The 17,224-nt window shown below is 51.4% G+C and overlaps 8 protein-coding genes across 8 annotated transcripts; 4 read left to right on the top strand and 4 right to left on the bottom strand.

Moving 5' to 3' along the window:
* Positions 1-389: 389 nt before the first annotated feature.
* Positions 390-2,768, top strand: ASPSYDRAFT_207872 (uncharacterized protein; the record flags this gene model as incomplete). The annotated part of the gene is made up of 7 exons (XM_040843926.1): positions 390-689; positions 795-887; positions 937-962; positions 1,010-1,390; positions 1,439-1,700; positions 1,753-2,197; positions 2,260-2,768. The coding sequence occupies 7 exons, from the start codon at positions 390-392 to the stop codon at positions 2,424-2,426; spliced, it is 1,674 nt and encodes a 557-aa protein (XP_040699930.1). The 3' UTR covers positions 2,427-2,768.
* On the bottom strand, positions 2,756-4,430 carry ASPSYDRAFT_60219 (putative MFS transporter; the record flags this gene model as incomplete). The annotated part of the gene is made up of 3 exons (XM_040849822.1): positions 2,756-3,299; positions 3,350-3,583; positions 3,631-4,430. The coding sequence occupies 3 exons, from the start codon at positions 4,428-4,430 to the stop codon at positions 2,756-2,758; spliced, it is 1,578 nt and encodes a 525-aa protein (XP_040699929.1).
* Positions 4,431-5,910: 1,480 nt separating this feature from the next.
* Positions 5,911-7,782, top strand: ASPSYDRAFT_48414 (Zn(II)2Cys6 transcription factor). The gene is made up of 2 exons (XM_040847618.1): positions 5,911-6,735; positions 6,788-7,782. Exons 1-2 carry the CDS (start codon positions 5,947-5,949, stop codon positions 7,613-7,615), a joined length of 1,617 nt encoding a protein of 538 aa, XP_040699928.1. The 5' UTR covers positions 5,911-5,946; the 3' UTR covers positions 7,616-7,782.
* ASPSYDRAFT_48411 (oxidoreductase, short-chain dehydrogenase/reductase family) lies at positions 7,493-8,844 on the bottom strand. Its single transcript, XM_040847617.1, has 4 exons — positions 8,631-8,844; positions 8,060-8,565; positions 7,844-7,998; positions 7,493-7,805 (listed from the first exon to the last, which is right to left on the bottom strand). Exons 1-4 carry the CDS (start codon positions 8,678-8,680, stop codon positions 7,794-7,796), a joined length of 723 nt encoding a protein of 240 aa, XP_040699927.1. The 5' UTR covers positions 8,681-8,844; the 3' UTR covers positions 7,493-7,793.
* Positions 8,845-9,312: 468 nt separating this feature from the next.
* On the top strand, positions 9,313-10,211 carry ASPSYDRAFT_157286 (type 1 glutamine amidotransferase; the record flags this gene model as incomplete). The annotated part of the gene is made up of 3 exons (XM_040842625.1): positions 9,313-9,550; positions 9,643-9,869; positions 9,924-10,211. 3 exons carry the CDS (start codon positions 9,313-9,315, stop codon positions 10,209-10,211), a joined length of 753 nt encoding a protein of 250 aa, XP_040699926.1.
* ASPSYDRAFT_48409 (uncharacterized protein) lies at positions 10,159-12,345 on the bottom strand. The gene is made up of 2 exons (XM_040847616.1): positions 10,518-12,345; positions 10,159-10,468 (listed from the first exon to the last, which is right to left on the bottom strand). The coding sequence occupies exons 1-2, from the start codon at positions 12,013-12,015 to the stop codon at positions 10,422-10,424; spliced, it is 1,545 nt and encodes a 514-aa protein (XP_040699925.1). The 5' UTR covers positions 12,016-12,345; the 3' UTR covers positions 10,159-10,421.
* Positions 12,346-13,164: 819 nt separating this feature from the next.
* On the bottom strand, positions 13,165-15,018 carry ASPSYDRAFT_183109 (glutamine synthetase family protein). The gene is made up of 5 exons (XM_040843526.1): positions 14,483-15,018; positions 14,168-14,430; positions 14,065-14,117; positions 13,335-14,021; positions 13,165-13,278 (listed from the first exon to the last, which is right to left on the bottom strand). The coding sequence occupies exons 1-5, from the start codon at positions 14,895-14,897 to the stop codon at positions 13,248-13,250; spliced, it is 1,449 nt and encodes a 482-aa protein (XP_040699924.1). The 5' UTR covers positions 14,898-15,018; the 3' UTR covers positions 13,165-13,247.
* A 356-nt stretch (positions 15,019-15,374) lies between these two features.
* Positions 15,375-17,158, top strand: ASPSYDRAFT_404429 (aldehyde dehydrogenase family protein). The gene is made up of 4 exons (XM_040846086.1): positions 15,375-15,823; positions 15,879-16,351; positions 16,419-16,830; positions 16,903-17,158. The coding sequence occupies exons 1-4, from the start codon at positions 15,422-15,424 to the stop codon at positions 17,014-17,016; spliced, it is 1,401 nt and encodes a 466-aa protein (XP_040699923.1). The 5' UTR covers positions 15,375-15,421; the 3' UTR covers positions 17,017-17,158.
* Positions 17,159-17,224: the final 66 nt, after the last annotated feature.

Raw genomic sequence — 17,224 nt, 5'->3', positions numbered from 1 at the left:
ATTCTGGAGCTGTTATCCACGGAAGGAGATATCCCAGTACTTAGCAATCTTTGTTTGTCCATCTCATGCCTGATCCATATAGAACGTCATTGAGCTCTGGAATCCACCTTGTCGCACCAAGACGCCGCTCCGCGATGTCAGTCACATTAACCGATAGCAGGGGACACTATAATTGGCTCTATTTATTTAGACTTCCTGTTGCGATCCGCTCCTCAGGCTCCATATTAAAACATGACAGGCTGAGAATTCCGTGCGATAAGCACTGCATGGCGAAATTGGAGGCAACCCTTCTCTCCCTAACCGCCAGCTGTGCTTAAAAAGATGGCACGGATCCATCGAACGTACATGCTCAACTCTGGTGAACAAGACTCGCAGTAAAACTGATCGAAATGTCTACAAACCCGGAAGTCCAGAAGCAAAACGACCATGTTGCGCTCTCCCATGACGAGAAAGGAACATGGACCCCTTCCACGCAGCCTTCAATCAATGCCGCCATTACCGAAGAACAACATCTGCAGGGGTTCGCTCCCCAAGACCAGCTTGGATCCATTGAGCCGCATGTGTTCTCGGACCCTGCGCGTGCAGCATATTGGAGGAATCTTTATGAAACGGTCAGATATGAAGGCAGATCCAGGTTCGACCCAGAGTTGACCTGGACTGCCGAGACCGAACGACGTTTGAAAATGAAAGTAATTCCTTTTTCTTTGTGTTCTTAATATATCAATAGATATTATGGATTTGGTATTGCTTTATTTGTTTCCCCCGAACTGGACTGATTGGTGTCTCCGATATAGCTGGATCTGAGAATCATGCTCTGGGTTTGGATCATGTTCTCATCTTTGGACCTTGTGCGGCGGAATATTAACCGTGCTGTGTCGGATAACATGGTAAATTGTTTACCATATGCGAACGGAATAAGAGTGCTGATAGTAGTAGCTGGATGACCTGAACATAGATACCAAGTAGGTACTCCCTGCCCCCATACAACTACGTACACTAACTCGTGCAGCGACTACAACACCGGTCAGACAGTCTTCTTCATATGCTTTCTTGGCTCAGAACTCCCTGGAAACCTGATCAGCAAGAAGTTCGGACCCGATCGGATTATCCCCATATGCATTGTGCTCTGGGGTGTAGCCTGTGCTGCGCAATCTGCTATGACTGGACGGGCCTCGTTCCTCGCGATGCGTGCGATTATCGGGGTATTGCAAGGAGGATTTATCCCTGAGATGGTGCTCTATCTTTCGTACTTTTATAAGAGTAACGAGCTCCCGATTCGACTGTCGATATTCTACACTGCTATTCCGATCACGCAGATCTACGGTGCTCTTATCGCCAGTGGGCTTCTGCAGATGCGAGGATTGAGAGGATGGGCTGGCTGGCAGTGGCTGTACGTGAGAGTCCGATAACAGAGGTCCAATCGCTGACAGAATTCCAGATTCCTCATCGAAGGGCTAATCTGCATTGTGGTAGGGCTCATAAGCGCCGGTGTCATGTCAACCTCCATCATCCAGCCCGCATTCCTTTTCCGACGTAAAGACGGAAGCAACAAATGGTGGACAGAGGAGGAAGAAAAGGTCCTAGTGAACCGTCTTCTTCGCGATGATCCAACCAAGGGCGACATGAACAACCGACAGCCCGTTGGCCTAAAGGAAGTCTGGAACGCCATCACCAACATTGACGTGTGGCCCATCTATATCGTACGTATAGTATAGTGTACCCAACCAACCGTGCTAATAATTTCTTTCTCAGCTCGGCCTAACCGCCTGGATCCCATTCCAACCCGTCGCAAACTACCTCTCGCTCATCCTTCGCGGAATGGACTACACCGTGCTACAGTCCAACCTCCTCGCCATCCCGGGCTACGTGCTCTTCGCGCTTAACGTCCTCATCGCAGGCTGGCTATCCGAGAGATTCAAAGAACGGTCCCTGGTCGCCGCACTCAGCAACATCTGGATGCTCCCCTTCTTCATCGTGCTCGTCTGCATCCCTGACTCCGCGAGCCCCTGGGTCCGCTACGCAATGTTAACCGGTATCAACGGCATCCCGTACACGCATTCCATCCTGGTGGGGATGACGTCCGCGAATGCGAAGACCGTTAGCATGCGTGCTGTTTCGACGGCTGTATACAATATGTCCTACCAGGTTGGGAGCATCGTTGCTGTGAATGTTTATCGTGAGGAGGATAAGCCTTACTGTTAGTCCCACCACCTCACTGACGCAAGTAAACCTACAGATGGCGCTGACCTGTTGTTGCAGACCACACAGCTAACAAGGCACTGGTGGGTCTCTGTGCTGGCAATATTGCCTTGTTTATTGGCATGAAGCTGTTTTATATCTGGCGCAACAAGCAGCGCCAGGCGCATTGGGATGCGCTTCCCCAATCGGAGAAGATTAGTGGTGTCGATGTTAAGTATTTGCACTAAACATCGCTCACTATCTCTCGCGGTTGCTTGCCTTGTGGCCTCAGGTTGCCTGTGAGGTACGGGTTCCATGTAAGGTTCTCAAAGGAAGGGGACAGAGGAGATATTGATTGTTTGGTGGCATTATTCAGAAAGAAAGCAGTTTCTAGCCAACTCGTAAGTTGATTTCTATATTTGCTTTTTTTTAGCTGTGAGTTTGCAAGAATTGAATGAATCTATTTTTGCTTGAATTGTCTCCTCGTCTACCAACGCCTGTAGAAGCACTTTTATTTGCAACATACCAGCACAGGACACAAGAATCGAAGTGCCGTAGAATGTTCCACCAGGAACCCCTAGTCCAGCTTCAACCCAATCCTCCCCGTCTTCCGCAACCCAAAGAACCCAATCACCGCACAAAGCATCATAAACCCAAACATAGCCCAAAAGCTAGCACGGTAACCATCCATAAGCGCCGAAGTCTCCGGCTTATCACTCGCCTTGTGCGTCGTGATTGTCGAGATAACCTGCAAAACAGCCAGACCGAGGGCGCTCCCAAACTGGGCCGACGTATTGAAGACTGCACCAGCGACAGCCTGGGTGTTGTCCGGAAAAATGTCCGTGATCATGATGAGTCCGACCGTGAACAGGGCATCCACACTAATTGGCTGAAGAAGCTGCGCGACAAAGGCATTGCCCCAGTACGGCCAGGAAGGCTGGATGACGGCCATTAGCAGCGGGGCGCCGGCGCAGAGAACTGAGGTGACGCAGACGATCCAGGGGGCTGGGACCTTGTGGACGAAGAAGCCCATGATTGCATTTACTAGAGCCCCCACGACTAAACTGGGTAGAATTCGGATGGAGGCTTGGAGTGCGGACAGGTGTTGGACTTCTTGGAAGCTGCACTGGGTTAGTATACTGTTCCAGATATAATGCGAAGGGTAACATACAACAAGCTGACGAACAGTTCCATGGAATTGATCACCGCGAATGAGAGGGCAACGGTAGCGCATATGCTCGAGAAGGAACTGTTCTTCCATAACTTGTTTGGAATCAGGGCTGGCTTGCCTCTCTTGACCTGATAGTGGGACCAGGCGAAAAAGGAGGGAAAGGCCGCCGCAACAATGCAGAGAATGACAATGCTCTGGGCTGTTTTGATCTGAGAGGGATCCGCACTCAGAACCCTATTGCCCATTAGTTTCTGGTATTCACTACCTGTCAGAACACTTACGCTAGCAGATAGCACAACAGCGCCATGAAGACCGACGCAATACCAGCCCCAACCCAGTCAATCTTGGTCTTTATATTCAGCAGTTTATTCTGATACTGGGCCCCCTCGCTCTTCGGGAACGCCCAAAGGCCGATCACGGTCATGAAGATGGTAATGCCCCCAGAGATATACCAGCCCGCTCGCCACCCTATGGTATCAGTAATCACACCACCAAGCACAAGACCCAACGAGAACCCAATAGGCTGGCTCAGACCCAGACATGAAAAGGCCAGGTTCCGCCCTCTGCCTGGCGAGAGCATCTGGGTGATAATGGACACCGAGGACGCCAAGTGAAAAGCGAGACCAACACCCTGGAGAGCCCGCATGGCAACTAACTGTTCACCCGTAGTCGATGCACCTTGTCCGATGATGAGAGCACCGCTGGTAAACGAACCGGCCAGTTCCGTCCAGATCGGCCCGATCGCATCGGCAATGGATCCTGCTAGAAGCAGGGTTGATGCGGTTGCCAGGCTGTTTACCGACGCGGGCCAGAAGGCCAGACTGGGCGGTAGTTTCAGCTGTCTGGTGATCGCAGGAAGACCAACGGTCACCAGCCCGTTGATGACGCTGCCCATGAGCGTTATACCGCACAGCTGAATGATGGCGATGACCTGCTGCAGGCGGAAAACGCGGGGTGCGGGGTGCTGCGAGTGGATGGAGGCAGCATTGTGGGCGCGGTGGTCGCCATTGTTATCTTTTGAAGATACGAGGTGCAGCTCAATGGACTCGCGCGGAGCTGTTGTGGTGATGGTGGTCGACATGCCTGTGGTTGTCGCAGCACACGACCAACTGCGACGATGGGCGGAATGGCCGAGAAATCGCTTGGGGGCAGGAACGGCGATTTATCAAGGCAGAAACAGTGTGTGCTCGTTGTGGGGATGCCAAGGGGCATTAGGTAAAAGAGGATTCTCCATAGTGAATTAGATGAAGAGGGATCCATAGGGCTCCAGACTGTTGAACGGAACCAAAGTTGTGGCTCACTTGTCAGCCGTAGGGCGTGGTCCATACTTATATAGACCAGCATTCAGTATAGCCATATTTGCCATGCAGCTCTATTTTTCGCACATCAATAAACTTTTGAAAAATTCATTTGCATGAGAAGGTGGTCATAACTCTGCTGGTACCATGCCTCTAACTGGAAGTAGACCATGCTCGTCAAGGTGGTGGACAGTGGATTCATGCATAGATAGATCCTGTGGTAATTTAGACTAAATGACGCTGCTGAACACGTCTGTACGTAGTTCTATGCTCTTTTTACAGTTGGTCGTAGAAGTCAACTCTAAAAGGATACCAGAAAGTAAAGTATCCTCATGCCTCGCCCGGAGGAAGAAGAGCATCAATTGGCTTTCCATCCAATCGACCACCGTTTCAATGGCAGAGAAAATAGGCACAACGTGTCACCACATCGTCTCTTTGCGCCTCACTGGGAGACATCGAAGAAGCCCACAAGGTAGAGTCAACGCTACGCCTTCTTAAACATCCAGGTCTGGCTGACGTCCTGGATCCCGGCGACTCCCTAGCACCACTTTCACGTCTTTCCTGCAACTATATCATACGTTCCAAGACCTCAGATCCCAAGCGGCCGATATGGTCCATGCACCTAAATAATCCAGGTGAAGTGAGCTCGCGCTTCTATTAATTGCTCGGCAGATCCTCGATATCTTGGATCGCATACCCCCAAACTCAGGTTCGCGGTCAATCCAACCCATTCTATATCTGTCAGCCAGCACCGGCCTCAAATTTACCAGTCTGAGAAACGAGGCCGCCCACCAGCCTGAACATCAACCTGAACCAGTTTGCTTGATTTCCTGGACGGGTGCCATACCGATTCCTAATAGTATATCAGTGGCAGGCTGGGATTCAAGCTTCCACTTGTAATCCTCTCTTCAAAATTAATAGATGGAACTTTCGCATTGCTTCAAACGCTGGGCCTTATGGGTTTTGATAAATTCTGGTGTAGTTATATATTATCGTTTCCATATCCAACTATAATCATCACGAACTTTTTAGCTGGGCTGCAAACAATTTGTCCCACTGTTAAAAAATGAAGTAAAATAGAATACAATTAAGCAAAGCAAAAAGAAAAAAAAAAAAAAAAAAAAAAAAGAGAGAGAGAGAGAAAAAAAGGTAGAAATAACATAAGACCAAGCAAAGCCAGGTGGGCCCGAGATAACGTGGAGAAAGTTCCCCGCCCGTTGGATCTTGAATCTTTGCTTCCTGCATTCATTCATTCTGGGGTCTGCGTCTTTCTGCAAAGCCCACTGCCATCTCATCAAAATGCCACCCATTAGACGACCACGTGCAGAGCCCATTGTCCGCGTAAGGACAGGCTGCTTTACCTGCCGCCGCCGAAAGAAAAAGTGCAATGAGTCCAAACCCATCTGCGCGGGCTGTGCGCGGAACAAGCTTGACTGTTCCTGGCCGACGTCGACACCAGGATCTGACGGGATACCCGCCGGAGGCTATGCAAATTGCAATTCGCAGACGGATACAGAGCATCATGGTACCTCGCCCAGGCCCAGCTCGCCTGGTTCAGTCGACTCGCGGCCACCCCTGACCGAACCTTTTCCCTCGGAAAACCAGTCGTTGTATACAGATCCCGCCGATCAGGATTATTCGATGGAGCTCCAGCTAAGAGATTTGGTCCCGATGGGAAGCCCGAATTTTACTATTCCTGAAACACCGGGGGGTAGTATGGGTGTCGTAAGTATGCTTCCTCGGAGTCTGTCGATGCTGCCGGGCTATGACCCCGAGTGCTTCCAACTACTGAGCCATTACCTTGCCACCACCGCCGACTGCATGGCAAACGGGTCGACTCCAGTCAACCCCTTTCTGGTCCAGGTTGTGCCTCTTGCCTTCTCCAGTGACTTGCTGCTGCAGCTAGTTCTAACGCAGAGTGCTGCTCATCGAGCATTCCGTTCCAAGAGGGACGTGGATGATATGGCTGATAGTCAGTACACGAAGGCTCTTCGACTCTTCCGGAAGGGGGTTACGGAATTCATTGATGGGAAAGAATCCAACCCGCTCCTGCTTACGGTTGGCGCGCTTATTATGTGTTTTACAGAGGTATCTTGAGAACCATGCATCCCTGTGGATGGGTGATACTGACGGTTGGTAGACAGCAAAAGGGGATATGAACGGGACAGTGTTTGATCACTTGTCTGCAGCCAAGTCTCTACTCATTCAGCTTTTGGTGCGGAGCAATACGACGATACCAAAAGATCTAGACGACTTCATCATCGACTACTATACATACACAGCTACCGTGAGCATGATATCCATCGATGCCCGCGTCAGCTCCCAGCGTCTATTAGATTCCGATATGGAGCAGCGGGCCCGCCACCTCATCAGCTGTCAATACGTCGGAAATCTCTCCGGGTGTTGGCTCGAACTCCTTTTGATGATCCCTCGAATCTTTGATCTCGGGCAGCGATGGATGATGCAAGACGATCCGCCAGGTGTCCCAACAGCCGATGATATTGTGGTGTTTGGCTCACTACAAGCCGAAATCATGCGGTGGACACCATACTCCTTCGTTTCCCAGGAAACATATCTATCGGGGCTGATATTTCAGCAGGCAATGCTGCTGTATTTGCTAACAGCACTTGGCATGTTCTCAGACAACACGGACAGCGCGGGCAGTGCACTGATGAACTGCGCAATTGTAGAGGCAATGGATCTCCTGCGTCGTGTGCCGCCCACATCACGGATCAACTCTGGGCTTTGCTGGCCGATTGCCGTTGTGGGTTCTTGTCTGTCAGACCCCGAACTACAAGATGAACTCAGACAGCGTCTTACAGCTATGAGGAATACATTTGGGCTGGGGAATATGCATAGGACTCTCCTTCTGCTCGAGCATATGTGGCAGTTGCGTCTCCATGAAGCAGGCCCGTGGAATATTTGCCGCGCCATGCAGCAAAAGCAAATATGGATATCATTTGCGTGATTAATATTCAATATACCTCTCAACAGGGACAGAGACAAATAAGCTGGGTCCCGAAAGTGAATCTAGGGATGCCTGGCAGATTCAATCTTAGTTCACGCGATATCTCTACTGTCCCAGGTTTTGCGGCGCCTTCGTCGCAGGTCCTTCAGGGGTGACATATGCCTTGGTGAGACCACCATCAACAACAAAGTCCGCGGCATTAACAAAGCTGCTCTCGTCGCTAGCCAGAAATATAACCGCATGAGCCTGTTCAATGGCCTCCCCAAACCGACCGGTCGGGAAATGAACCTCCCGACGAAAGCGCTTCTCCTTGTCATCGCCGAGCCAATCCTGCAAGAGGGGCGTGTTCAGAGGTGCCGGACACAGCGAATTGAACCGGAAGCCTGCGATGTCCTATCAGCAACGGATCGAATCAAGTTTTGGCAAGGATGGAGTGAATGGTACCTTCTCGCGCATGCGCAATTGCCAGCTCCCTCGTCAATGCAAGAACGGCACCCTTGCTCGCTGTATACGCCAACTGTGGCGTCGCGGCGCCCACAAGCGCAACCATACTCGCCGTGTTAATAACACTGCCCTTCTGCTTACCGTTTTTCCTGAAACTCTTCACGGCATGCTTGCACCCATACCACACGCCTTTGACGTTAATGTTCATCGTGAGATCCCAAATACCTTCGCTGGTCTGCTCAGCATCTCCGTCCTGGGCATGCATGATCCCAGCGTTATTAAACAGGACATCAAGACCACCCCAGGAGTCTAAGTGTGCAATGGCACCTTCGACGTCGTTTTCCTTGGAGACGTCGACAACGCGGTATTCAACTTTGCCATCGTGCGTGGGGACAGCGGTGTTGACTTTTGCAAGGGCGCGCTCGAGTCCGGGGGCGCTGATGTCGGTCATTAGAACTGAGGCGCCTTCACGGAGCATGAGGATTGTGGTTTCGAGGCCGATTCCACTGTTTGATTAATATGTTTAGCGTTGAATATGTTAAGAACCGGGGGGAGGGGGAGGAGAATGTACCCAGCAGCACCGGTGACGATGGCATTTTTCCCTGCGAGTCGGCCGACCATTGTGCTTGATCACCTTTTATAAGGAATCACCAGAGGGAAGAGGAGAGGAAGAAGTGAAAAGATAGTTGAAATTATTGATTTGTTTCGACAGAAGACATCAATTATTATATGTATGCTCCGCCAGCAAGCGAAGACAATGACATAGTGTCCCCCGCGATCACCGAGCACCTTTGATAAACCCCTCTCCAACTCTGTAATTCAGATAGTTAACATTTGATAATAATGTAAGCTCGAAACTAGGTACGTGGACCCAGTAGGTGGGAACCGCGGACTCGAGCGCGGTCTCGGTGCGCGCTCTGTGGGGATTGCCCGACGACTTCACGACTTCATCGGCGCGGTTAGAACGTCCTTCCATCGGAAAGAAAATCGATAGATGGATATTCCGCTCGAAATCCGTCATCAACTGCGTCTGCGCGTCTCTGTCTTATCTTTCTTATCCCGATCCTGATTTCCCAACGACCACGCCGCGGTCGGAGTCGAGCACTGACGAGCGAGTCGTGGAGTAGGTAAAGCAGGGTAGTGCCCGCGCATGTATTGTCCACATTTGTCTTGAACATACCAGAACACTATCGTCCGAGGATAAAAAAGTATCTACCAACTCGACGAACTGGTATTCTTTTCCTTCCGCCCCAATGAAGCGACCGATCCGAATCGCCGTCCTTGAATGCGACACTCCACCCGAAAGAATAAATCTCAAATATGACGGCTACTACGGGGTCTTTTCGAAATTACTCCGTCGCAGTGCCGAGATACTACGGCATGAGCAGCTCGATCCCGACTCTGGACTGGAGATTTCACGCTGGGACGTTGTCTCGGAGCAGGCGTACCCGGCGCTGGAGGACGTAGATGGAATTGTACTGACAGGGTCAAGTAGGTCTTTAACATACTTATTCGTTTTCAGTGTCGGATCTCTCGATATCCCTAATGCTTAAGAGAGTAATTGCTAACTTTTATATATACAGAGCACAACGCATTCGATGACTCCCCGTGGATTCTGAAGTTAGTTGAATTCACAAGAAACGCCATTCAAGATCCCCGCGTGAAACTGCTGGGAGTCTGCTTCGGGCATCAGATCATCGCCCGCGCGCTGGATGCGCAGGTCAGCCGGAGTTCTGCTGGATGGGAGGTTTCAGTCTGTGAAGTGAGGCTTACACCGGCCGGAAAGGAATTATTCGGTCTTGATACACTTGTACGCCTGAGCTTCTTTCAATGGTCTTGTCGAGTTTGGTACTGATGTCTGTAGCAAATCCACCAAATGCACCGAGACATTGTGAGTGCATATCCGCCGGATATCATTCCCTTGGGTGATTCTCCGATTTGTCAAGTGCAAGGAATGTTTCTGCCCGGTCGGTTCATTACAGTTCAAGGACACCCGGAGTTTAATGACGAGATTACCGTGGAGGTTGTGATATTACGAGGCGCTCAGGGAATTTTCACCAAAGAACAGACTGAGGATGGACTGAGCAGAGCAGGGAGGCCGCACGATGGTGTTGCGGTGGGAATGGCCTTTCTGAAGCTTATGATTCAGTGATACCGTCTACGGGTGTTCGCAAAGGATGTTGTTATGCAAGTTACAGGGCGCTGGTCGTATATGTTGCCGTATTAGAAAGCGACCTCTAACGATACTGTAGATACCGGGATTATGGTTAAAGTGAAATTTACATTTTCCAGCGTAGTCTTCTGTCTACTGGGGAGTACAACGTATAGAGCGAGGGCCGGAATAGATATCTGCAAGATACCATCACCAAGTCTCGTGTGCTCCCTCTACAGACGGCGGCCCAACATATACTAAGCCTGGTTAGTGACAGATACTCGACAAGCAGAGGCCAAGACATACCTTTCCTCGCGTAGACAATATACCAAATCGCCGCCAGGACCGTAAGGCCCGCAAACACCACAGAGGCATAGTTCATCGACACCGCCGTAACGGGCAAGACGGTGGGCATACTAAAGATGACCAGCTCAAAAGCAATCCAACCCAGAGCAAGCAGATTCATGGTCGTCCCGAGCAGATTCCCGCAGTTCCAGCGCGCCTTGGAGACCTGTGCGCGGCGGTCATAAAACAACGAAATACTAATCGGGATTGAATACGTCGTTGCAAGCGCAATGACGCTCGATGAGAGGAACGCCGTGAAGGCGCTGCTGCTGCCGAGGTTGATGAGCCCCAGCAGCATCTGGACGAGGGTTACAAGGCCCAATGCCCACAGCGGGATGTGTCGGCGTTTGTCGACGTGGGAGAAAAGTTTTGAGAAAGGCATCGCGTTGTCGCGGGCGAGGGCCCAGGTCGTGCGAGACGCGGCGTTGGTTATACTGATGGAGCAGAACAGCCCACAGACTAGGATTAGAGAGACCAGACCTACTGCCCCGTCGCGGGACCCCATCACGACCTGCAGAATGTAGGGTATTGGTTGGCCGTTGGGTGCTTTGGTGATGTCTATTAGGGCTGGGAGGGTGGCGCACAGCGGGACGACGAAGAAAAGGCCTGCGATGCAGCCGACGGGGATGCAGAGGGCCATGGCCCGGGGCACTTTGATTGCTGGTGACCGAACCTCTTCTGCCATTGAGGTGGCCATGCCCATGGCGCAGAAGCAGAAGGCTGGTGGTAGGAAGCCAATGCATAAGGAGAAGCCATTCCAGCCGGATAGTGTGGTGTCGTAATGCCCGAGGGTGTATCCTGGACCATGTCTGCCGACTTTGGCTGTGACGGAGACTGATATGAAGACGATGATGATGGTAACGAGAGTCCATGCGGCGCAGACAGTGTCGACCATCGGGAGGAACTGGTTGCCGAAGCCGCATATCAAGAACGTCAAGACACAGATGGCGTAGAAGACGAGAAGCGTCTGCCAGTCATTTGCCTCCCAGCTGGAGAAAATTGATACGGTCGCAACGAGCAGTCCCGCGAGGGCAAAGTTGACGGAGAGAGTGACGGTCCAGTTTCCTATCAACCATATCCACGCCGTGATGAAGGAGAGCAGCTTCGCATGTTTCCCGCATAGTTGGAACGACCAATAGTACGGCCCAGCAGATGTGGGATATCGCGAGGCCAGCTCGGCGAGAGACATGGCAACCGTCTGGTCCATGACGCAGACGATAATCCAGCCAAGGAATATCGAGAGCTGGCCGCCGCCGTAGATTGTTTGCATGAAGGCACTGCTTTCGCCGAATGGGATCGCAGCTATTGACAATGACTGGAAAAGGAGCGTGAATAGTGAGCGGTTCCGCCGCAGCTCTGCAGTATATCCCAGCTCCTCGAGCGCTGGCTCGGCGCTCTCCTGAGGCTTACCCCCATCTTCCTTGGAATCATACAGTGGTGGGTCAGACTGAAGAGACATTTTGATAGTATAGGAGCCACTAGTTATAATCAATAGAAACAGAACCGCACGACCGCCTGGCGCAGGAGGGACAAGGGCGCATCTTATACGACTAATCCGGCCTCATATCCGGCCATTGCCATACACTCCCAGCAGGATCCGTGTATACTTCAGGATTGACATGACGAACAAGACCAGGAAAACGCGGGGTAGAGCCACATTCTCCGCATCTGGCTGACGGATCTCGCACATCTCCACCAGGGATGGACAACCCTAATCCTGGATGGCCCTTATATATTGCGGGGAAGACGCCACCGCTAAACCCTGGCAGGCAATCGGAGCCCTCTTCGCGCTGCCTTGCCTTCTTGATGGATAAACGTCACTGTATCAAGTGCTACAATTTGGAACAACTTATGCAGTCCCAGTCCCGTGTCAAATATGAAACCCTTGCTGACGGGAAATGCTGTGTATCATTGCCAACCATGCGAATTGCGAACGCTGCACAGACAGCGCACGCTTGCATGCCTGCATCACCGCAAGGGGCTCGCGTCGCGGCTGTGTAACGTCCAGCACACAACCATGTCTGCGTTGGCTGATGGAGGCAGGACTGACTTGTTCGTCAAGTGACGGCCAGGTGGACTGGACTGGACTGGACAGTGGTTCCCTCATATAGCAGCCGATGCACACGAGTATGGGACTACTCAATAGGGTATTGGATACCGAGTATCCGCGCCGTATGCGAAACTCAAAGAATGATATTCAATTACGGACCGGTCGCAGGAGGCGAGCTTTCCATGGATATGCTTTCTCATTAACACCTATAAAGACAGACATTTGCAGCTGCGATACTTACCAGCAGAGCAAAGAAAATGTCTTTCCAGACCGCCATCTATAGCAATTAGCAAAGTCAATGGCTTCAAGAGTGCGACCTTGGCAGATCCCCGCATGATCTGATCGTCGACGAAGATGCGATCGGGCCAGTCATGACTGAAGGGCTCCTCATAATCTAACGCAGCTCGGCATATTGACCCCGGTGCAAAACCAGGAAGTTAATACTTGTAATATGACGTCGTTTGAGGCGTTGCTGCCTGTATACCAATCCAGGTTGGGTTCCGTACACTACAGCAATTTCGCATGAACAGGTACCGAGTTAAGTGGAAAGACCTGAGGATCGAGAGCATATTGATAGCTTTATTTATTGTAATTTGTCCTAGATAAGAGACAGGGGTAGCATTCTATGGATCGACAGCGGACTATACGGTCTCAATATACCGCTTGAACTCCCTATTGCAGTCAGCTTCAGTAACCAAACCAAACAACAGGTAAATAGATGAACAAACCAGTCAGTCACAGCCTCACGCCATACACGCAACTCATGCTCCCGTGTAGCCGTAAAAAAATCTACAAACTCGTCCTTCAGAATCTCCCGCGCAATGCTGCCCCTCGCACCGAACCGTTTCAGCGCCATCTCCAGTGTATTCGGCAATAACTCTGGCCGAGGCATATCTGCCGCCATTGCCGACAGAGGCGGCACATTTATCTCCAGGTTCTTCTGCACACCCCGCCATCCAGCGGCCAGAATAGCGCCGAGTGCGTAGTGCGGATGCAGGTCTGCCCCCGGGATACGGATCTCGAAGCGAGTGGCTGCTGGCTTGCACACCGGCGGAGCGATCACTCGAATAGAAGCTGTGCGGTCCTCCAATCCCCAGCTAATATTGATCGGGGCCCAGTAGTTCTCGACGAGGCGCTTGTATGAGTTGATAGTTGGTGCGAAGAGGGGCATGATATCGGGCAGCGCCTCTAGAAGGCCTGCGAGGAAGTGTCGGCCCAGGTTTGATACTGCGGCGGCATCTGGCCAGGGCGCGCCAGAGTCTCCGTCTGCAGTTTCGCGGGCAAACAGATTTTTTCCTTCTGAGGAGCAGAGCGAGATGTGGATGTGGCCTGAGCTGCCGGGTTGGCCTTGGAGTGGCTTTGCCATGAAGCACGGGGTGATGCCGTGCTTGATCCCAATTGATTTCGCCAGGAGCCTGCCACGATTAGCTGGGATTGTAAAGATGTGTAGAGGCTTACTTGAAGAGTGCTGCTCTATCTGCCATTTCGTTTACCGGTGATACTTTTAAAGCCTGGAGTATGAGTGGAAGCTCAATGGAATATACAACCATCGCAAACTTACTGCTTCGTATACACCCGGCCCGCCCTCTGTATGCCATCCTTCAATCGGACAATCGAACTGACAGCTGGTATTGAAAATGTCGTAGAAATATTCCTTGAATGCGACCGGTCGTGTTGCGCTGTAGGAGAAGCTGCCTGCGGTGATCGGCCGCAGGGCTCGAGGAGGGTTATTCTCCAGGAATGCAGCCAGGTCATGTACCTGTTCGCTGGTATGTGAATAGCCATCCTCCGATGGAGTCTGGAAGTTCATGAATTCAAGTTCCACTAGGCACTAATCAGCAGCAATACCTTCAGCATGTTAGATGTGAGAACGCACCCCCAGCCAACGCCCGACAATTTGCTTTCTCCAATGTGTCTGAAATTCCCCTCAACATGTTCCGACCATCTGCGACAACTTCCTCCCCATTCTGAATGAACCGGACGAGAAAGAACGGAATGTCGTCTTCCCAGGGAATGCGCCGGAAGGTGTTCAGGTCCGGAACCGCGATAAAGTCGACGTACCCAGCCTCGGGACTGGTGATTTTGGCATCGTTCGTGTACAGGACGTCTTGCATATCCCAGCCAAAGACCGCCGAGCTGAAGCCGAATCCTTTCTCTGCGATGGCTAGGAACTTGTCCTTGTGCATGACCTTGCCGCGGAGAATGCCGTCGCAGTCGATGCCGGCGACTTTGACGGCGATATCATTTGCAAGTAGCTTGGGCAGGTCTTCTGCCGTGATATTCGGGGCCATGATTGACAATATCTGACAGTTAATCTGGGTGTGCGTACAGGAACTGCCTTCGAGACAGATGCTGAGAACGAGGCGTCGTGATTAAAAAGAACCCAAAGTCCGCCCTGAACGCGGTCGCGTGTCTCCGCCGGTCAATTGTTCTCGTTGTAGAAGCTGATCATGACGTATAGGTAAATATAACCGCGTACCTGAGTACAATTGGCGTATAATTCATGGTGTGGTTAGCCGCGCTGAGCGGACCGCGATGGGAGCGCGCAAAGAGCAGAGAGCGCGCTCCGACTGAGATGGAGACACCACCATGTCTAACGTTGCCCGACACGCAATTACAGCAGGAGGTGCCCATTCAGATGCGCGGAACGTTGTGGAAGTTCCATGCTCAGTATTATGAGAACCAGCTAAGGACACTGGTATTCAAATGGCTCGCACATTACGCTCCACAGTGGGTGTTCAGCCGATCGCTGCCCTACTATAAGACCACTCCATTGCTATCCGCAAAGCAGAAGTAAATCGCTTCATAGACCATAATGTCCAACCAAATCCGAACCATCTCTCCCTCCACTGGGGAGGTCATCTTCGAACACCCCGGCCACTCTGTCGAGCAAGTCCGCCAGATTGCGAATGTCGCAAAAGATGCCTGCCACTCTTTTAGAGCCCTTGCACTTGGGGAACGCAAGTCAATTGTTGCCAAGTTTCTGAACATTCTCTCTGAGAACAAGGATACGGTTGCGAATGAACTGACACTGCAAATGGGCCGTCCGATCTCCTACACTGCCGGAGAAATAGACACGGCCTGCAAGCGCGGACATTACCTCCTCTCGATTGCAGAGAAGAGTCTGCAGACCATCCCCGGAGAGCCAGAAGAAGGATTCCGCAGATTCGTCAAGAAAGAGCCCGTCGGACCAGTCCTGGTTTCCACGGCATGGAATGTATGAGACACTTTAATTTATCGCAACGGCCACTAACAGAAAGAATGCACGCTAGTATCCCTACCTAATCACAATCAACGCCTTAATCCCCGCCATCCTGGCCGGAAACCCCGTTATCCTGCGGCCCTCCCCGCAGACACCACTCGTGGGCGAACGGCTCGTGTCATTTTTCCAGGAAGCGCGATTGGCAACGCCATTCCTGCAAGTGATCCACTGTGCCTCGTCGGACGTCCTTGGCGGCATCACCACCATCCCTGAAATTAAACTCGTCTGCTACGTGGGGTCGACATCGGGGGGCATTCAGCTACGGACAGCTTCCGCGGGACGCATCCTGCCACTTAACCTGGAACTAGGGGGAAAAGACGCGGCGTATGTCCGTGCCGATGCGGACTTGAAGTACACTGCTGCGCAGGTCGTTGACGGGGCGGTGTTTAATTCGGGGCAGAGTTGTTGTTCCATTGAACGGGTTTATGTTCATTCTGATGTACATGACGCCTTTGTTGAGGAGGTTCAAAGGGAACTAGCTACGTAGGTCCAGTCCAGTCTACTGCTGAAGAAATTAATCTGATACAGGCTAACTAACAGCGCTAAGCAGGTATGTCATCGGCGACCCTACTGATAGGGCAACCAACGTGGGGCCTGTCATCTCTCACCAGGCTGTCAAAAGCATTCAGGGCCACATAGACGACGCCCTTGCCAAGGGTGCCATTGATGTTACGCCTGATAGCCCTGGTTTACACTCGCCCCCAAAGCTTGGCAGTTATGTTCAGCCTAAGGTCCTTACAAATGTATCACACGACATGGCTGTGATGCGTGATGAGACATTCGGTCCTGTAATCCCTATTATGAAAGTCAACAGTGACCAGGAAGCAGTTGCTGCGATGAATGATAGCGAGTACGGCCTCACAGCCAGCGTCTGGACAAGGGACATCCAGCGTGGCGAGGCCTTGATCGATGAAATCGAAGCTGGAACTGTCTTTATTAACCGATGCGATTACCCGAGTCCGGTATGATTTCCGTCTTTGACCTTTTTTTTTTTTTTTTTTGGCTTAATCGGCATTTGCTAAAAAGCTCCATAGGACCTTGCGTGGATAGGCTGGAAGAATTCAGGACTAGGATGCTCATTAGGGCCACAGGCGTTTGATGCATTTTATCAGTTGAAGAGTTTCCATATTCGTGAGAGTCAGCGCTAGACTGGCAACTGTCATAACATCATCGATCATAGATACATGCTGAACAATGGTATCGTTATACATCATCTCGTCTCTACATGCCGCGCAAGCAAAAGCGAAATCAAAATCAAAAGTCAAAGCAAATCAAATCAAAGCAAAAAGCAAATCATCCGGCTCAAAAGCAAAGGAAGGACCAGCCTGAGTAGTACATCTCTTCATAATAATGCAT

This window comes from Aspergillus sydowii (genome assembly GCF_001890705.1).
Source record: "Aspergillus sydowii CBS 593.65 unplaced genomic scaffold ASPSYscaffold_10, whole genome shotgun sequence".
In the NCBI taxonomy this organism is placed as follows: Eukaryota; Fungi; Ascomycota; class Eurotiomycetes; order Eurotiales; family Aspergillaceae; genus Aspergillus; species Aspergillus sydowii.
This window is presented reverse-complemented; position numbering and strand designations above follow the sequence as displayed.